Source organism: Talpa occidentalis, unplaced genomic scaffold (genome assembly GCF_014898055.3).
Source record: "Talpa occidentalis isolate TD23 unplaced genomic scaffold, MPIMG_talOcc4v2.1 talOcc4.3, whole genome shotgun sequence".
In the NCBI taxonomy this organism is placed as follows: Eukaryota; Metazoa; Chordata; class Mammalia; order Eulipotyphla; family Talpidae; genus Talpa; species Talpa occidentalis.
Genome location: NW_023603184.1, coordinates 54,576,169 through 54,598,325, shown reverse-complemented (window position 1 = coordinate 54,598,325; position 22,157 = coordinate 54,576,169). Strand labels below are relative to the sequence as shown.

Here is a 22,157-nt window from a genome sequence, read left to right as displayed (position 1 = left end):
CTCAGACGCCATCTTTGATCTGGCCACATGGTCCAATGTACTGCCTAATCTTTTGAGTAAAACCGGCACAGAACAATTTCCACAAAATCAAATGTCTTAGCAAGTCACTACAAACAAATTACATACAGACACACAGATCTTCACAAAGCCCAAGCCAGTTTTTCAACAGCAAATTGACATATGAAACAAACACACCGGAGAAACCAAAAATCACATTTGCGCTTATGGTAGCCAGCGCCACAGGGAAGCCCAATTTCCCCATGGGGCTGACTAACCACGGATGGCTCTGTCCTAAATCACGTTGGGCGCCAAATCTGTTATAGGACAGGGAGAGGGTCAGCCCAAACCCTGCAAACCTGCCTATTCTACATGGGTTCTGCCATCCGCCGCATCAACACAAAACATAGGAGACTTTAATGGGAAGGAACTTTAATTAAACTAGGAAACAATACAGGTAAGGCAAAGAGTCTAGTTTCTAAATGAAGCACCCAAAGTTACCCATCCCCTCGTGGGTAAAAGTCCATCCATATGGGATCGGCCCAGAACAAGGCCCCAAAGTCTACCACAAGTCTAAAACATCTTCCAGTGGGGACCCACAGAAAAGGGTCACAAACAACTGGACAAGCCCGGAAGGAAAAGAGCAAAATCAACATCAAGATAAAAGCTGCCATGGTCACCTCCCCACGGGTCTCACCCACATCTGTGTCACCCAGTCCACGACCAAAAGACAAGCGCAGTTTCTTCACATGTCTCTAGGCTCCATGCACCTCCTCCAGGTCTCCTGGCTCCATCCTGCTTCCTTCCTCAGTCTCTTCTGCAGCTTCTCTTCCTGCTCAGCTCCACCCTCCCTTGGGTGGGGCAGGGAACCTCCCCCTTTCCTGGGGACCACCCTGTTACAAGAATACTCCCCGTTTTGTCTAAGACTAAAATGAAGAAATTGGATTTTATTCAGGGTATTGCAATGGGAAGCCCACTGCAGATATGATCAGGGTCATGACTCTCTGGTGGCTTTGCCTTAGACTTTCATAGGGAGGAAGACAAAATAATTTATAGTTGGGGTTGGATTGTAATCAGGAGACATTTCAATTAGGCGAACAGAAAATGTTTAGCTAGTTTCAGAGTTCTAAGAGTTCTAAGAGCAGAGTTCTAAGCTCACCGAATCATTCATGAGACAGGAGGAAGTTCCAAGATCTCGGTCTCCCCTTTGAGAAAATCGGGAAAAATGGGAAAGGATCTTTGACCCGAGCTGTCACAAACAAACGAGGTGGTGAGGTCGGCAAGCCTTTCGGGCACACGAGAAGTCTCCGGAACCGGAGTTCTTCGCGGCGACCCTTTCTGAGAATACCGGGTCGGGAGGTTTCTCCGCTAACGATGTCATGCGCCCCAAGGCTTCACCGGAGCATCTTTATGGAACCAAACCCTGTATTTCTTGCAACCGGCTTCTCAAGATGGAAATTAAGGGGTTCATTTAAAGAAAGGAGGAAGGAAAATGCCCAGAAGGGCGTTCGGGCCACGCAGCCAGCCGTGCCGTCCGGGGCCCGAGCGCGGCGCCGCAGGTCCCAGAAGAGGTCCCTAGTCCCCAGCAGGGGCCCTGGGGGAGCCCCCGGGCCCGAGGACAGCCCCGCCCCAGCCCCCGGGCGGGCATCAGCGGCCTCGCTGACTGGCGGGAACGAGGCAAAAAGCCGAACGTTGGAAATGAGACTCCCCAGGTCTTCATTTTTCGGGAGGTTAACAAGCTCCTCGAGCTGGGCGCTGCCGCGCCGGCGGCCAAGTAACACCCCCTCCGCAGGGCCCCGGCCGCCCTCCAGACACCGCACTTAACTGACGCCGGACGGCCGCGCCAGTGCTCCCAGAATGCTCTCTGCCCGAAGCGTCACCACCGTTGCGCCTCCTCATTGGCCGGTGCCAGTTGACCGCGCCTGCGCGCGGCCTTCCTCTGAGGGTCGCGGGCAGACGCCATTTTGGCCCCGGAGGCGCCTCTGGGAAGCAGCGCGACGGCCCGCACGCCCGCCGGTGCGTCCTTCCTGCCGGGCCGGGAGGCGCCGCGGCTGTCGCGCTTTCCCCGCCGCCCCGCCCGGGTCGGGCCTCAGAGCCGCCGCCGCGCCGCCGCGGGTCCCGCCGGGAGGAGGCGACGGGCGGCGCGGGCGAGGACAGGCCGCCTGCCATGGACGCGGAGTACTACGGCGGCGACCAGTCAGGTGGGCCGGGGCGGGGTGCGGGGCCGGGGGCCGGGCGGGAGCGGCGGGCGGGCCGGGGCCCGCCGCGGGGAGCCTCGCGGGGGCGACCGCAGGCCGGGCCGGCGCGCATGGGCCGGGCTTTGTGCGGACCGGGCGCCCCTCCGGCTTTGGGCGCCGCCGCGCGCGGGGCCTAGGGAGGGCCCCCCGGCGTGCCCGCGGCCGGGGCTACCTCCCGCTCCGAGCCGGCCGTGTGACGCCGTCCGATGCCGGGGTGTCCCGGGGTGCCGGACGGCGCGCCGGTGCGAGGAGCGGGGCGCGCGGTCCTGCCGCCTTCCTGCCCCCCTCGGGAAGTCCGGGCACCCCGGGGGCGAGCGCGTCGGCCGCGGCTGACCCCGCGGGCCGCGCCCCGGCGGGGAGCAGACATCGCCCTCGGCTGCGTTCACTTAGGGCCGGCGCCCGGCCGGGCCCGGCCCGCGCGGGGGCGATGGCGGATCTCCTCCGCGAATGCGCTGCCTGCGCGGGGAGCTCCCCGCCGCGCTGCCTCGCCCGGCTCGCGGTCGCAAGTGGGAGTGTGAGGTGCACCTGTTTGCGGTGGACGCTCCAAGACGCCGGCCGTTACCAGCTTCCCGATCTTCCTTCCACCCTACAGCTGTTTTTGGATATTTACCTCCTTATTCCCGATTTATGCTCTTTCCTGTTGCATCGTCTCCCGCTGCAGCAGGGTTTAGCCTCTGCTGTGCCTTCTCCTCCCCCATGTTGTTGCAGCATAATTGTTTCTTCAATTAAAACCTTTTTTATTAGGGCTCTGTAAATATTTTTCACTCTTAAGTAGAGTAGCTCATTAGTATGAGGTGAGTTCATTTTTTTCAAATTGGTTTTCCTGCAGTTAGTTGACTTACTCATTTTGTAATTTGTATTAAACTTACAACCAAGTCTTCCTATAGCCTCCAGCAATTGCAAATTTCTCTCCCTACAATGTGCTTTATATTTTTAAGGTATGGGTTAAAACTAAGTAACAATTCCTTTTCTTTTTTTCTTAATACCTTTTGGTAATACTATATGTTTTAATGAATTTACACTGTTTCTGAACTGGAGTTGCTTTGTGGTTTTCTTTCATAAACAAACACTGTATGTCATATCAGTCAGCATTCTGGACTCCATGGATTCTGCAGTGAGTCAAAATCACTGTTCTTTTGGCACTTTCATTCAAGTGAGGAAACACCCATATTAAACCAAATTATGTAGTTAAGTGCATTAGAAATTGATCCATGCATGCTGTGGCAATAGATGGTTTTCAATAAAGAGTACACTATTAGGTATATGTATTAGGTATATAAGGTTGTTGACTTGGTCCTAGTGAAGTTTCTTAAGCACGTTCCTTTTTATGATATATTTTTTGCTGCTACATAAGTCATTATCCTTGTTATGATTGTTAGTATTTAAGTAAGTATTGTAACTGTTGTCTTGTTCACAGCATTAGCATCATTCCTTATGCTTCATTAGCGGTAACCTTTGCTCTTACTCATTGTGTCCATTTCAGCTGTAAATGTCATCCATCTTACATCTTAAGTGGGTTCTTGTTTTATTTTTAAGCAGATGATGGTGGTGCTACCCCAGTACAGGATGAACGGGATTCAGGGTCAGACGTTGAGGATGATGTAAATGAGCAGCACTCCGGATCAGACACTGGAAGTGTAGAACGTCATTCAGAGGTATTGGCTAAATGACACCTTTGGGTATTGACCTTGCATTCTACAAGATCTGTCTTATTTAGGAGTGGTAGATACTTCCAACCCTGGGAACAAAGGGCTTGTAAATTAGTAGAGAACTGGGTGGGTGGGTGGGTGGATGGTTGGATGGGCTGGTGTGGTATGGTTATCTTATGAAATCACAAGGAAATGAGCATATATATGGGGGGAGGGGAGCAGTTTTCAACTATGCATATTGATTTAGAAAACTGGATCAGACCTTTGGTATTTAACTACATTTCCTCAGTCTCAAAATGTCATCTTACTGGGGCAATGAGCATTAGCAATCTGAAAAGATAGCAATTGAAATGAAAAGTAATAGAGATTACCACCTATCAGAATTTGTGTCTGGATTTGGCTTTCTCGAGTTGAACTCTTGCAATGTGTATAGTGTTTCCTAATAGTAAAGCAAGTGTAATTTAAAAGACTGTTTTTCCTTAACACAGGGTAGTATTGGGTCTTGTGAAACCGCATTTCAGCATATTTGACCTAAAACATAAATTTTTTGGAAAAAATGTTAATTTGCCATCCTGGTTTTGCAGACTGTACTGTACAATGTTAACAAAATAAAATTGGGACATTTTTCAGTTAGTGAGCTCTAATTCTTTGGTAAACGCAGTCACACATAGGAATGATAAAGATGGCCAGATTTTCTTCTAAGAACATACAGTGCACGTTTTGTGCACAGACAATTATCCAATTTTAAGTAATAGATACAGTTGTTAAGAGATTGTCTTTTGACATGACATTAGTATATTCATATATCCAACAAATATTTGTTAAGTATCTACTCTCTGTCAGGTTCTTTTGCCGTATAAGTTACTTAAATGAGGTCTTACTACCATTGAAATCCTTCTTAGGTTTATTTTCCATTAGGGGTAGAATTATTTTTTAAATTATTTTTGTGTTAAAGATGATAAACGCTGGGTCTCCCTGGTGGCACAAGGGGTTTAAGTGTCAGCACTATGAAGCTATGTGCAGCCGTTGCAGCACGACTTCGATCCGCAGCCAGGGAGCTAACCCACATGGTGCAGCAGACCTCTCCTGTCTTGCCCCCTGCTCCCCTCAGCAGTGTACTTCAGTCAGTCCATCTGTTCTGCTCCCCACTCTGTCTCTAGTGAATTCTCTCAAACTCCCCAACCCCCCAAATTCTGGCTTATATCCTAGCTCTTGTATGCATAAATAAATAAAATACATCTTTTTTAAAAAAGAGGATAAATGCTGTAGAGAAAGAAGAAAGAGCAGAGTGAAGGGTGCCTGGATGGAGATTGGGTTTTGGTGTTAAATAGGAAGGTCACATGCAGGCATTATTAAGAAAGTGATATTTGAATCAAATGGTGGAAGGAAGTGAGGGAATTGCCATGTGGGCTAGGTAGGAGAAATATATTCCAGGTCAGGTGTGCCTGATGTCTTCAAAGAACACTGAGGAGCCAGTGGGGCCAGTGTGGAGTGAGTAGGGGGTGGATGAGATGAGAGGCGGAATGGACTGGGAGAAAAACTGACCTAGGTTTTTTAATGTCTCAGTTTTTTGTATACTAACCATTTAGAGTAAATTCTATTTAATGTGATTGAAGGGTAGAGATTACTTGGAATGTAAACATTGTTACAGTATATTCAATGTTGCAGTACCTTAAGTCTCTGCTTTTGAAAACAGAGTCAGGAGATTGACTCATGGCCTCATGATTCCGTTATAAACATGTGGGCTTACCTTTAAGCATCTGCAGTTACTTTTTGGTAATGAAATGGATTCTAAATAAATACACGTACATGTTGTTGAATATTTGAAAATTAAAATTTAAAGAAAAAAATAAAATCAACATATTCCTATCACTGAAATGACTGTTTTTTTCTCCCTCATGTATATGACATATATATATACATTTTAAGTTACTTGAAATTTTACTGTGTTTTTTATCTGCAATTTTATCTCTTAAGATGATATCTTAAGTATTACTGTATGTCATTAAAAATTCTAAGCATAATTTTTAATGGTTGCATAATAGTTTATAATGTGGATGTATCATTGCTTAAACAGTTTCCTAATTGTTGGTATTTAGAAAATTTAGGTATTATAAATGAAGCTGCCATGGGTTTTTTTTTTTTTTTTTTTTTAAAGATTTATTTATTTATTTTATACAAGAACCGGGGTACAGGTCAGATATGCGGGAGGGTGAGAGGATTCACCAGAGACAGAGTGGGGAACAGAATAGGCAGACCGACGAAATACACTGCTGAGGGGAGCAGCGGGCGAGACAGGAGAGGTCTGCTGCGCCATGTGGGACCCTCGCCAGCCGGCCAGGATCAAACCAGTGGTGCAGAGGCTATGGACAGCTTCACAGCGTGGCGCTCAACTGCCTGTACCACCAGGGGAGGCCCTGCCGTGGCTATTTTTGCACATATGAACATTTGTCCTTTTTTGGTTTCCTTAGAAATCTGAGAGAATTAACCAGGATTAAGGGTGAAGACATTTTAAATCTTTTCATAGCTTTTCCATCCAGGACGATTATCCTAAACTGCTAGTAGTTTGAGAGTGCCCTTTTAAAGTGTTGAGTTGTGCATTAATGCCTCTTTGTTTAAAATTACTTCTGAGGAGGGCTCTTGAATTGTTTTCCCATTAAAAATATTCTTTAGAAACTAAATAGTACAGTTGTATTAAATGAAGAATGCATATTGATCAACAACCTAAAAGATGTACATTAGTTTCCTATTGCTCCCACAATAACTTGACACAAATTTATTTACATAGAAGTTTATTATAATTCCACAAGTCCGAAATTAAAAATGGGTCTCAGTGGGTTAAAGTTGAAGTATTACCAGGGCTGTTCCTTTTCTTCTCCCTTTTTTTTTTAAAGAAGTGGGGTACAGGGCCTCCCTGGTGGCGCAGCGGTTGAGCGCTGGGTTGCGAAGCTGCCCGCAGCCTCTGCGACGCCGGTTCGATCCCTGGCTGCTCCCCGGCCACAGGAGGAGGGTCCCACATGGCGCGCAGACCTCTCCTGCCGCCCGCTGCTCCCCTCAGCAGTGTACTTCGGTCCTTCTGCCTGCTCTGCTCCCCGCTCTGACTCTGGTGAATTCTCTCACCCTCCCACGCTTCTGACTATACCCAGTGCATGTGTAAACGAACAAACAAACAAACAAATAAATAAATAAAAATAAACATGCCTCTAAAAAAAAAAAAAAAAAAGAAGTGGGGTACAGGCTAGAGTTGCAGGAGGTAGAAAGATTCACCACAGAGAGCTGGGAGCAGAACAGGCAGATGTACCGAAACACACTGCTGAGGGGAGCAGCGGGTGAGACAGGAGAGGTCTGCTGCGCCATGTGGGTTGCTCCTGGCTGGCCGGGAATCGAACTCGCGCTGTAGAGCCCTTGGACAGCCTCACAGCACTGCATTCACTCAACCCCCTGCTCCATCAGGGAAGCCCCCCTTTTCTCTCTCTTTTTTAGGATTTATTTCTTTATTTATACAAGCACTGGGTACAGTCAGAAGTGCGGGAGGGTGAGAGGATTCACCAGAGACAGAGTGGGGAGCAGAACAAGCAGACTGATGAAGTACACTGCTGAGAGGAGCAGCGGGTGGCAGGAGAGGTCTGCGCCATGTGGGACCCTCGCCTGGTGGCCGGGGATTGAACCGGCACTGCAGAGGCTGCGGGCAGCTTTGCAGCCCAGCGTTCAACCGCTGCGCCACCCGGGAGGCCCACCCTCTTTTCTTCTCTTGAGGGAGGATTTATTTCCTTGCCTTCTCCAACTCTATAGTCCACTACTTTCCTTGACTTGTGGCCCTTTCTTTCACTGAACCTCATTGCCAGTACCAAAGCATCTTCAAATCACTGGCCTCTGCTCCTGTCATCATATCTCTGTCTCTTACTCTGACTTCCCTAGCTCCCTCCTATTAAGCTGTTGTAATTACATTGGGCCTATTAAAAAATCCAGAATATTCTTTGTCTCTCAAGATCCTTAGTTATATTTGCATAGTCCCTTTACCATATAAAGTAACATTCACAGGGTCCAGGGATTATGACATGGACATCTTTAGGGAGGGCATTATTTGCCTACTACTAGATGGTATTTATAGCATCTTTTTCTGAATAATAATAGTACTGGGGAAAAAACTTTTTCTCATTTGCATTTTAGACTTTAGGCTAGTTTTTAAAGGTTCATTTTACCTGTAGTGTTTATTCTGCCTGCCTGCCTTTAAATCTCTAAAGAAGACACATAAAACCCTCCTTCCTTTCCCCCCCCACACTTTCTGTGATAGTGGTCAATATTGGGATTGCTGATAAAATTTGGAGACAAGTAATTTTTGCAGATTTTTGTACTACTTTTAATATAGACTGTTAATACTTTAGTTATTGAAAAATCTGACATAACAGAGCAAGTCTTCTGTCTGACAATCTTTTTTTTTTTTTTCCAAAGATTTATTTATTTATACAAGCACTAGGGTACAGTCAGAAGCGCAGGAGGGTGAGAGAATTCACCAGAGCTAGAGCAGAGAGCAGAAACGGCAGATTGACAAAGTACACTGCTGAAGGGAGCAGCAGGCGGCAGGAGAGTTCTGCGCGCCTTGTGGGACCCTTGCCGGCAGCCAGGGATTGAACCCGCGCTGCAGAGGCTGCAGGCAGCTTCACAGCCCAGCGCTCAACTGTTGCGCCACCAGGGAGGCCCTCTCTGACAATCTTAAAATGAGAATTTATTTATTGAAAAGATGTATTTTTATTGATTTATGCATACAAGAACTGGGGTGTAAGCCAGAGATACTGGTGGTGAGAGAATTCACCAGAGATAGGGTAGGGAGCGGAACAGGTGGGTTTACTGAAATCTACTGCTGAGGGGAGCAGCGGGCAAGACAGGAGAGGTCTGCGCCATGTGGGTAGCTCCCTGGGACTAACTAACCCCTGCACCCCCAGGGACGCCCAAAATGAGAATTTATTGTAAACATACACAAGATATAGGAATTCTAAATCATTCTGTCTAGGCACTTGTTTCTTCTTGACTTAATTTTTTTTTTTTTTAGAGTTTTGAAAACATTCAACCAAGGTGATATTTTAAAATAAATGCAGAAAATATGAGCAAACCATTGAGATCTTAAAGTCAGAATCTGCAGCTGTGCTGTACTAGTCCACATTGGTGCCTCAGGCAAAAGGAAAAATCATTAGTACTTATCTGTTTTTAAGGTTTTTGATATTTGTTAATTACGGATTCTGAATCATATTTGATCATACCTGCCTTTTAAAAACTACTGTATTGGGGCTTCCCTGGTGGTACAAGGGGTTAAGTCACAGCACTCCGAAGCTGTTGCAGCCACTGCTGCGCAGAGTTCCATCCCTGGCCAGGGAGCTACCCACTGGCATGCCAGACCTCTCCTGTCTCGCCCGCTGCTCACCTCAGCAGTGTATTTCAGTCAGTCTGCCTGTTCTGCTCCCCACTCTATCTCTGGTGAATCCTCTCAACCCTGGTACCTCTGGGTTGTACCCCAGTTCTTGTATGCATAAATAAATAAACCTATATTGAGATAAATTTACATATACAGTTCACCCATGTAAAATGTACATGCAATTTAGTGGTATTTAATATATTCACAAAAGTGCAACCATCACCATAGTCAATTTTAGAATATTTTTATCACCTAAATACAGAACTCTTTAGTCTTTAGTGATTACTTCCTGTCAGTCTCCCTTTCCCATCCCATTCTGGCCATTTCATATAAATGGAATTATATGTGGTCTTTTGTGATCATGTATGATACAATGTTGTACCTTGTGTAAGTACTTCATTCCTTTTTATGGTGAATAATATTCTATTGCAAATATTTTGATTATCCTCTTTTCAATTGATGGACATTTGTTTCTGCTTTTTATCTCTTATGAGTCATGCTGCTATAAACATTTATGTAGACATTTTTGTTGAACAGGTTTTTATTTCTCTTGGGTATATTCTGAGAAGTGGAATTGCTGGGTCATTGGTAAACTTTATGCTTGTTTTATTTGCTGCCAGACTATACTTTCCACAGTGGCTGCACCATTTTACATTCCTCTACCAGTTTATAAAGATTCTGATTTCAGCATATTCTTGCCAAATTTTTTTGATTGTAGACATCTTAGTGAGTGTGATTTGCATTTCCCCTGTGAGTGTGTATCTTTATTATCGGCTGCTTGTATATTATCCTTGAAGAAATGTCTGTTCAGATCATTCATTTTTTAATTATTTGTGTTAATTGGGCTATTTGTGTTTTCCATTATTGAGTTGTAAGAGTTCTTGAGGTCCTGTAATACATGACCACCCTGCACATATTTACTCCCATTATATGATTGTCTTTTTCCATTGGTGCTCCTTGAAGTACAAACATTTCTAATTTTAATAAAGTCCAGTTTACCTACTGTTTTATTGTTTGTACTTTTAGTGCCATATCGAAGATTCCTTTGCTAAAGCCAAGGTAATAAATATTTACCTGTATGTTATAGGAGTTTTCAGTTTATTAAGTTTTAAAGCTTTAAACTTTTAAGTTATCATTGGTGCTCTTAACCTTTAGGTCTTTGATCCATTTTGAATTCATTTTTGTGTATACTGTGAGGTAAGGGTCCAGTTTCATTCTTTTGCATGTGACTGTGTAGTTGTTCTAGCAGTCCCACTTACTTAGAAGACCATTGCATGGTCTTGACACCCTTGTTGTGATCAGTTGACCATGGGGCATGTGGGTTTTGTCCCCTGGAATTTGAGACCCAAGCCATTGATATCTGTGTCTATCCTAGTGCCCATACCTAGAGATCAGAAATTAGGAGGCCTTCTGTATTCTTTTCCAAGATTGTTTTGTCAGTTCTGGGTTCCTTGAAGTTACTTACATGTATGTTTTAGAATCAGCTTGTCAGTGTCCACAAAGAAGTTAATTGGAATCCTGGTAGACTGCACTAAATCTCTATATCAGTTTGGGGACCATTGTCATCTTGACAATATGAAGTCTGACTGTTCCAAGAATATGGAATGTCTTTTTATTTATTTAGGTCTTTTTAAATTTCTTTCAATTATTTGTAGTTTTAAGTGTATAGTGTTGCACTTCTGTGTTATTTATTCCCAAATATGTGATTCTCTTTAATGTTGTTTAGTAAGTGCAGTTGTTTTATTAATTTCATAGTTGTATTGTTCCCATACATTTTCCTACTATTCTAATTTATTTCATTGCAATCTGAGAACATACATTGTATTTCTTATGTGAATTTATTGAGGTCTGGTCCTCCCTGGTGGCCTTTGGGTTAAGAATTAGCGCTACCACACGAACGGCCCCCCACAACAGCTATTCAATCCCTGGCCAGGGAGCTAATCCACATGATGCAGCAGACCTCTCCTCTTTCACCTGCTCGCCTTAGTGGTGTATTTCAGTAGCTCTGACTGTTCTGCTTCCCACTCTGTCTCCAATGAAGCCTCTCACCCGCTGCACCTTTTTACCTTTCTATGCAAAAATAAATAAAAATCTTAAAATAAATTTATGGAGGTTTGCTTTATGGCCTAACATCTGATCCATCTCGGAGGATGCTCAATATGAATTTGAGAAGAATGTGTATATTCTGCCTTTTGAATCTAAAATGTGTCTCCTGTAGTTAACATAAAGCAGGATCATGTTTTTTTATCTTCTCTTGTCTCTTGTTTGGCTTTTTAATTCATTTTCACCTAATGTTACTGATCAAGTTGTAATCTGTCGTTTTGCTTTTTTTTTTTATAAGTCTCATGACTTTTTCTGTTCCTCTCTTTTTACCGCCTTTTTTCATTGTGTTTTCTGATTTTGCTTTTTTTTTAGGTCTAAGTTCTTTTTATTGCAAAATGAGAGACTTTAGATACATTAGAGTAATGCAGCTTAGTTTTTGAATCTTTATTAAGCCAATCAGCTCATGCCATTGTGTCCTTTGGGATAACCAGTTCTATTACAATTTCAGATCTTTTTTGAGAGGGCGGCATAACACATCTATAGATCTCCCCCCACCCCTTCACTGAGGTATAATTGACAAAATTGTAATATACTTAAAATGTATACATTGTGAAAGATTCCCTCCCGCCAGTTAATGAACACATTCACCATTTTGCATACTCATTTTTTTTTTTTTTTGAGGGATGAACACATTTAAATTCTACTGTCTAAGCATATTTTAATAATACAACCATGTTGGGCCTCCCTGGTGACACTCGGTTTAGAGTCTCAGCACTATGAAGCTATCGTCAGCTATTGCAGCACAAGTTTGATCCCTGGCCAGGGAGCTACCCACATGGCACAGCAGACCTCTCCTGTCTCGCCCGCTGCTCCCCTCAGCAGTGTATTTCAGTAGATCTGCCTGTTCTGTTCCCCACTCTGTCTCTGGTGAATACTCTCACTCCTCTGCACCCCAGTTCTTATATGCATTAATAAATTATAAATAAAAATAAATCTTAAAAAAAATACAGCAGCGTTACTTAACTGAAGTCACCAGACCTTACTCATTTTATAGATGAAACTTTGTGCACATCTACCAACTTCTCTCTTTTTCCCCCCAACACCTGGTAACTATTTTTCAAGATTACACGTATAAGTGATACCATGCAGTATTTGTCTTTCTCTGTCCAGTTTATTTAACTTAGCATAATCCCCTTAAGATATATTCATGTTGTCATTCATGGCAGGATTTTCTTCTTTCTCATGACTGAATACTATTCCATTGTGTGCTTGTGGGTACACATCATCTTTATTCATTCATCTGTTGGCAGTTGTTTAGGTTATTTCCATATCTTGACTATAGTGAATAATCCTGCAAAAAACATGGGAGTGCAGATACCTCTTTGTTTTCATTTCCTTTAGATATATACCCAGAAGTGGGATTGCTGAGTCATGAGGTGGTTCTAGTTTTAACTTTTGGAATAATTTGTATACTTTTTTTGTAGTGACCACAGCGATTTACTTTCCCATTAACAGTGTACCATGATTCCCTTTTCTTTATATCCCTGCTAACAGTTGTATAATCTTTTCTTTTTCGTGTCATGAATAGCTGTTAGATTTTGTCAAATGCTTTTTCTGAATCTGTTGAGTTGATCATATGGTATTTATCTTTTTGTTAATGTGGTATGGTATATTGATTTTTGGATGTTGAGTCATCCTTACATCCCTGGATAAATTCCATTTGATATATTGTATGATCCTTTTAATGTACTATAGGATTCAGTTTGCTGATATTTTGTTGAGGATTTTTGTTAGTGTTCATCAGGGATATTAGTCTGCAGTTTGCTTATATTGTCCATGTCTGATTTTGCTGTCAGGGTAATGTTGGTTTATGAGTTTGGAAGTTTTCCTTCCCGTTCAGTTTTTGGGAAGAGTTTGAGAATTGTTATTAATTCTTTGAGTGTTTGGTAGAATTCAGTGAAGTCATTTCTTAAAAGAATTTTTGCTGGACAGTTTGATTACAGATTCAGTCTCCTTAACTGCTCTTAACTGGTTTGCTCAGATTGTTTATTTCTTCATGATTCAGTCTTGGTAGGTTGTGTGTTTGTTTCTAGTAATTTATCCACTTCTTCTAGGTTGTCCAATTTGTTGACATGTAATTGTTCTTAATCTTTTATGATCCTATGAAGGATCCTTTTATGATCCTTTATATTCGTGTGGTAGCAGTTGTAATGTCTCCTGTTGAATTTATAATTTTGAGTTCTCTTTTTCTTGGTAAGTTTAGCTAAAGGTTTGTATTTTATCTTTTTTAAAAACAGCTATATTTTCATTGGTCTTTTCTGTTCTTTTGATCTGTTTAATTATTTTCCACATCTGGTCTTCATCTTCCTTTTTCTACTAACTTTGGACTTTATTTGTTCCTTGAGTATTAAAGTTTGGTTATATATTTGAGATCCTTTTATTTTCTTAACGAAATAATTTTTCTCTAGAACTTTTGCTATTACAGCTGTGTTTCCTATATATCCCAAAAGTTTTACTATGTTTTTCCATTTTTGACTCAAATATTTATTTTTTTCTTTGACCATAATCTCCATATATTAGTGAATTTTCAAGTGTTCTCACTGTAATTTATTTCTAATTTCATACCACCATGGTTGGAGAAGATGTTTGATATGATTTTAGTCTTAAATTTATTAAGAATTGTTTGTGGCCTAACATGATCTCTCCTGGAGAATGAATGTTCGTGTGTGCTTGAAAAGAATATATATTCTGTAGTGAATGTTATGTTCTGTAAAATGCCTGTTAAGACCTACTAGTCTAACATGTTGTTTTAAGTTCAAAATTTCCTTGCTCATTTTCTTCCTGGATGATTATCCGTAGTCGAAAATAGAGTATATATATATTGCTTGTGTTGCTGTCTTACTTGTCCCTTCAGATTTGTTAATACACGTTTGATATATTTAAGTACTTCTATGTTGGATGCATAAATATATGCAAGTGTTAGTTCTCCTGTTGGGTGTGCCTTTATTATTTTATAATGACCTTTGACTCTTATTATAGTTTTTGGCTTAAAGTGTATTTTGTCTTACATAAGTACGACTAGTCCTGCTCTCTCTCAGTTTCATTTTGTATGGGATTTTATTTTTCCATCCCTTTACTGTCAGTTTGTGTGTGTCCTTGAAGTGTCTTTTTTAGACAGTAGTTAGGTCTTGTTTCTTCAGCCACTCTGTCTTTTGATTGGGAAATTAGTTCATTTACATTTAAAGTAATTCTTGATAGATATGGACATAATGTTGCCAATTTCAGGCATTGTTTCTGATTGTTTTATACTCCTTTGTTCCTTTCTTGCTCTTCCTGTGTGATTTGATGATCTTTTTTGTGCTAGTATGTTTAGATTCCTTCCTTTTTTGCCTTTTGTGTATTTACTATAGGTGTTTGCATTGTGGTTTTCTAGGATTACTTAGAGCATTTATCAGACTATTTTAAACTTAAAACAACTTCAGACACATACTAGAGCTCTACATTTTTACTCTCCCCACACACATTTTATGTTTTAGGTGTCACACTTTACATCTTTTTAACATCTGTGTCCACTGACAAATGATAGTTGTAATTATTTTTATTACTTTTGTGCATTTTAATGTTTTAAATATTTTCGGGTTTTTTTGAACACTGTTTTTGGTGGTGGGTTTATCAAACATATTTTATAGAAATTAGATTAAGATTTACAGTAGCTTAATTCTAATGATACTAGAAATGTTGCTTTATTTTCTTTTCCTTTTTATTGTTTATTGTAGTTATACATTTTACATCTGTTAGTTAAAAATTCAACATTACATTGTTAAAATTATTGTTACCTGAAGTCATTTCTTTAGCCTAATAACAGCTTAGTTCCCACCTACCTCCTTTGTACTGTCATTAGCAAATGTTATACATATATTACATTTCTGCATATTATAGGCCCAACAATTGCTTTATGCAACTATAACTTGAATATGTTAAAATAAGAAAGGAGAAAATAGGCATTCTCTACTAATTACATTAATTTTTTTTGGTATCCAGTGTTTTTTCTGTGTAGATTCAGGTTACCATCTGAGTTTGCTTTTATCCTGAAGAACTTCCTTTTCCTTTTGGTGTCTGAGGAAGTTTTCATTTCCTTTTAAGTCTTTTTTTTTTTTTTTTTTCCTTTTGGGCCTCCCTGGTGGCACAAGAGGTTAAGAGGCAACCTATGAGGCTGTCTGCAACCACTGCAGCATGAGTTCTATCTCCAGCCAGGTAGCTAACCCACATGGCGCAGCAGACATCTCCAGTCTTGCCCGCTGAACCCTTCAGCAGTGTATTTCAGTCATTCTGCCTGTTCTGCTCCACACTCTGGTGAATCCTCTCTCTCTCTCTCTCTCTCTCTCTCTCTCTTTCACACGCGCGCACACCCCTCTGGCCTGTACACCAGTTCTTTGTTTTTTTTTTAAAGATTTGTTTATTTATTTGTACAAGCACTGGGTACAGTCAGAACTGCGGAAGGGCGAGAGGATTCACCAGAGCCAGGAACAGAACAGGCACACTGACGAAATACACTGCTGAGGGGAGCAGCGGGTGGCAGGAGAGGTCTGCCCGCCATGTGGGACCCTCCCCAGTGGCCAGGGATCGAACCTGTGCTTGCAGAGGCTACGAGCAGGTTCGCAGCCCAGCGCTTAACCGCTGTGCCACCGGGAGGCCCTGTACCCCAGTTCTTGTATGCATAAATTTAAAAAATTGTTAAAATAAAAAATCAGTTTCCTGCATGCTTTTCTCTCAGGCAGAATATCAGCTGGGAATCAGGAACTGGTTGTAGGGAATGATGGCAAGTTTTCCCACTGAGTGATACCCTAGCTCTAGAGCCAGACCTCTCATTGTGGGTAGGAACTAGGTAGCAACCTGGGGTGATCTGAATTTGACTGTCCTTTCATAGAACCATTCTCTCACAATATGAGGCAAGGGTGATCAGGTCCCTAGTGTAACAGGGTGGTCCCAAAGAAAGGGGGAGGCTCCCTGCCCCACCCAAGCAAGGGTGGAGCTGAGCAGGGAGAGGAGAAGCTGCAGAAGGGACTGAGGAAGGAAGCAGGATGGAACCAGAAGGAGACCTGGAGGAGGCGCATGGAGCCTAGAGACACGTGAAGAAACTGCGCTTGTCTTTTGGTCGTGGACTGGGTGACACAGATGTGGGTGAGACCCGTGGGGAGGTGACAATGGCAGCTTTTATCTTGATGTTGATTTTGCTCTTTTCCTTCTGGGCTTGTCTGGTAGTTTCTGATCCTTTTCTGTGGGTCCCCACTGGAAGATACTTTAGACTTGTGGCAGGCTTTGGGGCCTTGCTCTGGGCCGATCCCATATGGATGGACTTTTACCCACGAGGGGACGGGTAACTTTGGGTGCTTCATTTAGAAACTAGACTCTTGGCCTTACCTGTATTGTTTCCTAGTTTTATTAAAGTTCCTTCCCATTAAAGTCTCCTATGTTTTGTGTTGATGCGGCGGATGGCAGAACCCATTTAGAATAGGCAGGTTTGCGGGGCTTGGGCTGCCCCTCTCCCCGTCCTATAACAGATTTGGCTTGCGGGGCTTGGGCTGCCCCTCTCCCCGTCCTATAACACTAGTATTCTCAGTGTGCTGTGCCCATGGTATGGGTTGGGAGGTCCCTCCTCTCAACCACACTTAGGAAGTTAACTTCAGCAGAAGGTAGCTGGAGGCAGGTTGAGAATCTGTTGTCCTGTCCTTGGGAAGGAAGCTCTCCACCTCAGAGCTGGAGGGGGAGATTACCCTAAGTTCTTGGCAGCAGCATTCTGAAGTAAATGTCCTCACTGAATTGATATTTGAAAAGGGGAGTTATTTGGTTCAAATACCAGAGACTTAAAAAATCTTTGTGTATCTTCTTGGGTAGATGTTTACTTGTTGACTTTATTCCACTAGCACCATTTCCAGATGTTTTAAGTGTTTATTTCTAAGTACTGTTGACCAGTTTCACTGAGGAGTGGATCATTTCATACTTTCATACAAGGAATCTTCACTTGGCTTCTTTTATATCTTTTACTAATTGATTGAACCTCTCCCTATTCCACAATTCCCCAGAAAGTTTCAATATGCTTATTTATTTGTTGCTGCAGTCTCTTCCATTTTCTCTTGGGTCCTTTGAACTCGTCCATCTTACTGGGTCTCCTGCCTGTGTGTGGATGGTTCCTGTCTGTGGCCTGCATAGAAAGCAGCCTGATGCTACTTTCCTTAATAAGAGATTCTGTGTAAGTGGGCATTTGGGGGCAGGTCTATGTATTATAGAGTATTTAGTGTCTTGGTTTCATAATAATCAATCCTCTCCAGTCATTGACAACCAGAAATGGTCTCTAAGATTCATAATCACCTTTAGGTTCAGAACACTGAAGTGAATAAATGAGGCTTGGGGGACATAAAGATGCAGTAAATATTAATGAAATTAAAAAATGAGTGATTAAAATAGAAATAGGGTATTTATAAGAATAACAGTGTAGCTATTTAAAATACTTCCAGAGACTATTTAATGAAATGGGAGAATTTCACATGTTTCTTAAAAGATAACAAGGTATTAAGTTGTGACTCTAGATCCTACTTTACTTTTTTAAAATTCACAAAGGAAAGAGATTGGAAAGAGAATCTTTGCATCCAAATGTAAATGATGGTGATTTTGGAGTTGTGTTGTAATGGTGATTTTAATTTTCTTTTTACTTTTCAGTATTTGCATAAACCAAAGGGACAATAATTATAGAGAATGCACCATCACTTTTATGTGATATTCATTTTTATGAGCATGCATCAAATAATTTTTAAGTGTATTAAAAATTATATAAAGGGCACATACAATGTTCTGTGGGAGTGTGGGGTAAATAGATAAATCTCAGCCATGTCTGAGGAATAAATGTGACATCGTCAGATGGAGAAGTGAGGTTCAGAGCCTGGAATTGGGAGGGACTTGTTCTGTTTTATTTCAAGAATAATTTTTGTGGCTGGAAATGGAGTAGCTTAATGGAAGATGAAAATGAAGAATTAAGTTTGGGCTAGATGGTGTAATAGCAGATCTGAATTGAGTGATGATGATACTGCTTTATACTTCCACATCTCTTTAAAGTGAGAGGCAGTGTCATGTGATTGCCAGAGTGTATCTTTAAACCTGGGTGTTGCTACTTAGTAACTGTCAGCCTCTGAAAAAGTGATTTCATCTCTCTGAGCCTCAGCTTCACCATCTTGACAACAGGCTTTTTAAAAAAAGATATTGTTGAGAATAAATAAAAATGTTTGTAAGGGTTTTGAAAATTAATACCCATAGGAACCTCCCTGGTGGCGCAGCGGGTTGAGCGCTGCTCTGTGGAGCTGTCCCCCCGGGCAGCCTCTGCAGTGCGGGCTCGATTCTCTGCTGGCCAGGGAGGTGACCCACATGGCACAGCAGACCTCTCCTGCTGCCCGCTGCTCCCCTCAGCAGTGTACTTCGTCAGTCTGCCTGTTCTGCTCCCCACTCTGGCTTTGGTGAATTCTCTCACCCTCCCGCACCTCTGACTGTACCCCAGTTCTTGTGTAAATAAATCTTTAAAAAAAAAAAAAAGAAAATTAATGCCCATTATATTTTGTGGGGGAGGGAAATGCCATCTTGAATTTTCAGCTGAAACTCTTTAACAAGAGAAAAACAAGTTTGTTAACATGTGCAGCACACATTACAGGAGAAACTTAAGAATAACTTAAAAGTGGTTGCTTAGAATTCCAGTTTTTAAGCGTCCTCAACATGGGATAATTTGTGGAGAAATTACAGGACAAGGGAAAACAGTTTTAGGTGTCAAAGGGCAGCAGATTTGGGGAAGGTAATTATACTGTACCTTGGTAGCCTTTAAGCATGTGGGAAGGTAATTAGATTGGAAGGAATGAATGGCGTAAAGTTTGTTTGCAGATTCCTGCAGTGATATCCCTTGTAACATTCTGTCCCCAGTAAAAGGATAATTTAGTCAGTGTAGGGGCAGGAATGGACACGGAGCAGATTTTCTATGCTCCAGCAGACTGGGTAAAGGAGTCCTGGAGCCCTCAGTGGCTTTGCAGGCTTTTATTGGGATTTACTGGGTACATGGCAGGTAGGGGTGCTGGGGGGCCGGGAGGCTGGCAGGCCTCCCAGCCCCCAGCAAGTCTTCACTCTGTCTGGGCTCTCTGGTCTTCTCTCGCGTTCTTTCTCGTGGTTCTGCTTCTGTTTCTCTGCTTCCGTTCGTTCTTGGCTTCTGCTGGCGTCCCTGTGATGCTGCCCTTATAAACTAAGTCTCTCAGCCCAAGTGTACCCGCTCCAGGTGCCCGCCATCAGGCATGCTTTCAGGATCACAGGGTTCCCTCATCTATCCTAATGGCGGGAGGGCAGAAAAGCCTGATACTTTTACCTTACCCTACACTCAGCTTTTAGGCAAAAAAGAGGGGGAGGGTAGAGAGATCTTTTCTTGTTTTTAATTGCCTTCAGCTCAAAATAATTTTTTTGTCACAAGGACATATTTTGGGGTTTCATTCTGGTTTCTGTTAGTCACTTTACAATTATCTTTTGTAGTAACCAGAGCAGAAACTATTTCTTAGGAGGCTAGTCCAGAGTTAATTTCATGAGACCACATTCTTTTAAAGCAAAAGAGATATGCCATATGAAATAAAATTTAAAAGTGATATTGTTGAGCTTAGACTGGTTTTTAAAAAGAAACCTATGTGTAAACAATTGCAATAATAGGTTGATTACTTGTTTAAGCTATTTGTTTTTAGGTCACTTTTTACCTGGGTTGCTAAAAGGATATAAGTGGGATTTTCATCAAGTATGTTTGTGAACTCACAATCTTCACTGACCTTTTGTGGTAGGGAAGATAGGGAAAAGGAGGAAAAATTTTGAAGTCTTTGAATAGTCATCACTGGAAACAGTTTTTTAAATAAAAATTTATGTGGAAAAGGCTGTGATTTATTGCAAAGCATAATCATACAGTAAATTTGAAAGAAGGTCAGAAAAATTTCAAACCCAAATTTAATGGTGTAGGCCAAAGTTTGTTACTCTGTAGAGATTCTAGAACTATTGGTTGGAAGAATGCTTTTCCTTTTGTCATTTTTGTGACATATTTCCCCTTTTTTGACTTTTTTCTTCTGAAATTTTTCATTTTTTGGTTTGAAATTCTTCTTCAAACTTGATTTTTTTTTTTTTTTCTTTGCACTTTGCTTTTTGTAAGGGTCAGGAAGACCACAGGGCAGGTTTTCTGACCCAGCAGACCGGGTAAAGGAGGAGTCAGAGTCCTCCAGTGGCTTTTACAGACTTTTTATTGGGATTTACCAGGCAAATGGCAGGCAGGGGTGCTGGGGGGCCAGGAGGCTGGCAGTCCTCCCAGCCCCCAGCAAATCCTCACTCTGGCGTTCTCTCTGCTTCTCCTCCTCTTCTCTTAGCTTCTGTTTGTTCCTGGCTTCTTGGCTTCTGCTGGCATCCCCGTGACGCTGCCCTTAAAAGCCCAGTCTCAGCCCAGGTGAATCCCATCTACCTATACCCACACCCTATTCCAGGTGCCCGCCATCAGGCATGCATTCAAGACAGCAGGGTTCCATCATCTATCCTGATGGCGGGAGGGCAGAAAAGCCTGACTTTTTCCTTACCCTACACTTTTTCTTCTCCATTCTTTTTTTTCCTGTAATGCCTGCAGTTTATTCAGCTATGCATTCTCTTCATTGCTCTCTTCACTGCTTGAACAGCTGACATAGAAAAAAATCCCCTTTGAGGTCTACTCAGAAAATTGCAACATTCAAAAGTGAGGACATCCTCTATTTTGTTAAAAAATAACTTCCATGAATCAGAGTATTAATAACAATGCAGATTCGTTTGCAGGTCTCAAAAAAAAGATAGCCACACATTTTATAGCTTGCCCAGATACTGTCCTGTTTCAACCAGCAGGTTCATTGTTTGATTAGGATCCATTTACTGGTTCATAAATAATCACTTTCTTTCTCCCTGTGTTCTCACATGGCAGAAAGGTGAAAACACAGTTTTTTAATACAGCAGTTTGAGCACAAATGTGATCTAGTTATAACTCGTTTGTAGTTCTAATTTTTGTTATTTTACTTGGATTTTTTCTTGAACAGCATGAAATTAGTTGTGTGGTTTGTGGTCAGCAGTTTCTGTTCCATGAAAAACAAATTGAAAGAGTTATATATTGGGCCTCCCCGGTGGCACAGTGGTTGAGCGCTGGGCTGCGAAGCTGCCAGCAGCCTCCACGGTGCCGTTTCAATCCCCGGCCGCCGGCGAGGGTCCCACATGGCACGCAGACCTCTCCTGCCACGTCCACTGTTCCCCTCAGCAGTGTGCCTCGGTCCCCCTGCCTGTCCTGCTCCCCGCTCTGGCTCTGGTGAATTCTTTCGCCCTCCCGCGGCTCTGACTGTGCCCAGTGCTTGTATAAATAAATAAATAAATAAAACCAAAAAAGAGAGTTACATATTTTTAAAAATCCAGAAGCCTGTGAATCTTGTCTGTATAGGAAAGTAGGCCATACCCCTTCTGAAGGTCTCAGAAAAAAATATTATGTAGAACCATTGAGGGAGAGGTTGCTTGGAAATGAAGCATTGATTCTTCTTATCTTCTGTCTGTAGGCAAAGCACAGTGGTGTAACAGGGTGGTCACCAGGAAAGGGGGAGGTTCCAGGTTCCCTGCCCCACCCAAGGGAGGGTGGAGCTGAGCAGGGAGAGAAGAAGCTGCAGAGGAGACTGAGGAAGGAAGAAAGAAGGATGGAGAGCAAGAAGGAGACCTAAAGGAGGCGCATGGAGCCTAGAGACACGTGAAGAAACTGCGCTTGTCTTTTTG

The 22,157-nt window shown here is 42.4% G+C and overlaps 1 protein-coding gene across 3 annotated transcripts in view; it reads left to right on the top strand.

Annotated features, from left to right (window-relative positions):
- Positions 1–2,108: 2,108 nt before the first annotated feature.
- IWS1 (interacts with SUPT6H, CTD assembly factor 1) overlaps positions 2,109–22,157 on the top strand; it is a 50,834-nt gene continuing 30,785 nt past the window's right edge. For 2 of the 3 annotated variants that reach the window (XM_037523127.2, XM_054699603.1), the window contains exons 1-2: positions 2,109–2,198; positions 3,774–3,889. In XM_037523127.2, the coding sequence (XP_037379024.1) occupies positions 2,165–2,198; positions 3,774–3,889 (150 nt within the window). In that variant the 5' untranslated portion in view covers positions 2,109–2,164. Of the gene's footprint in view, positions 2,199–3,770; positions 3,890–22,157 lie in introns of all 3 variants that reach the window. The other variant, XM_054699602.1, reaches the window with a different exon arrangement.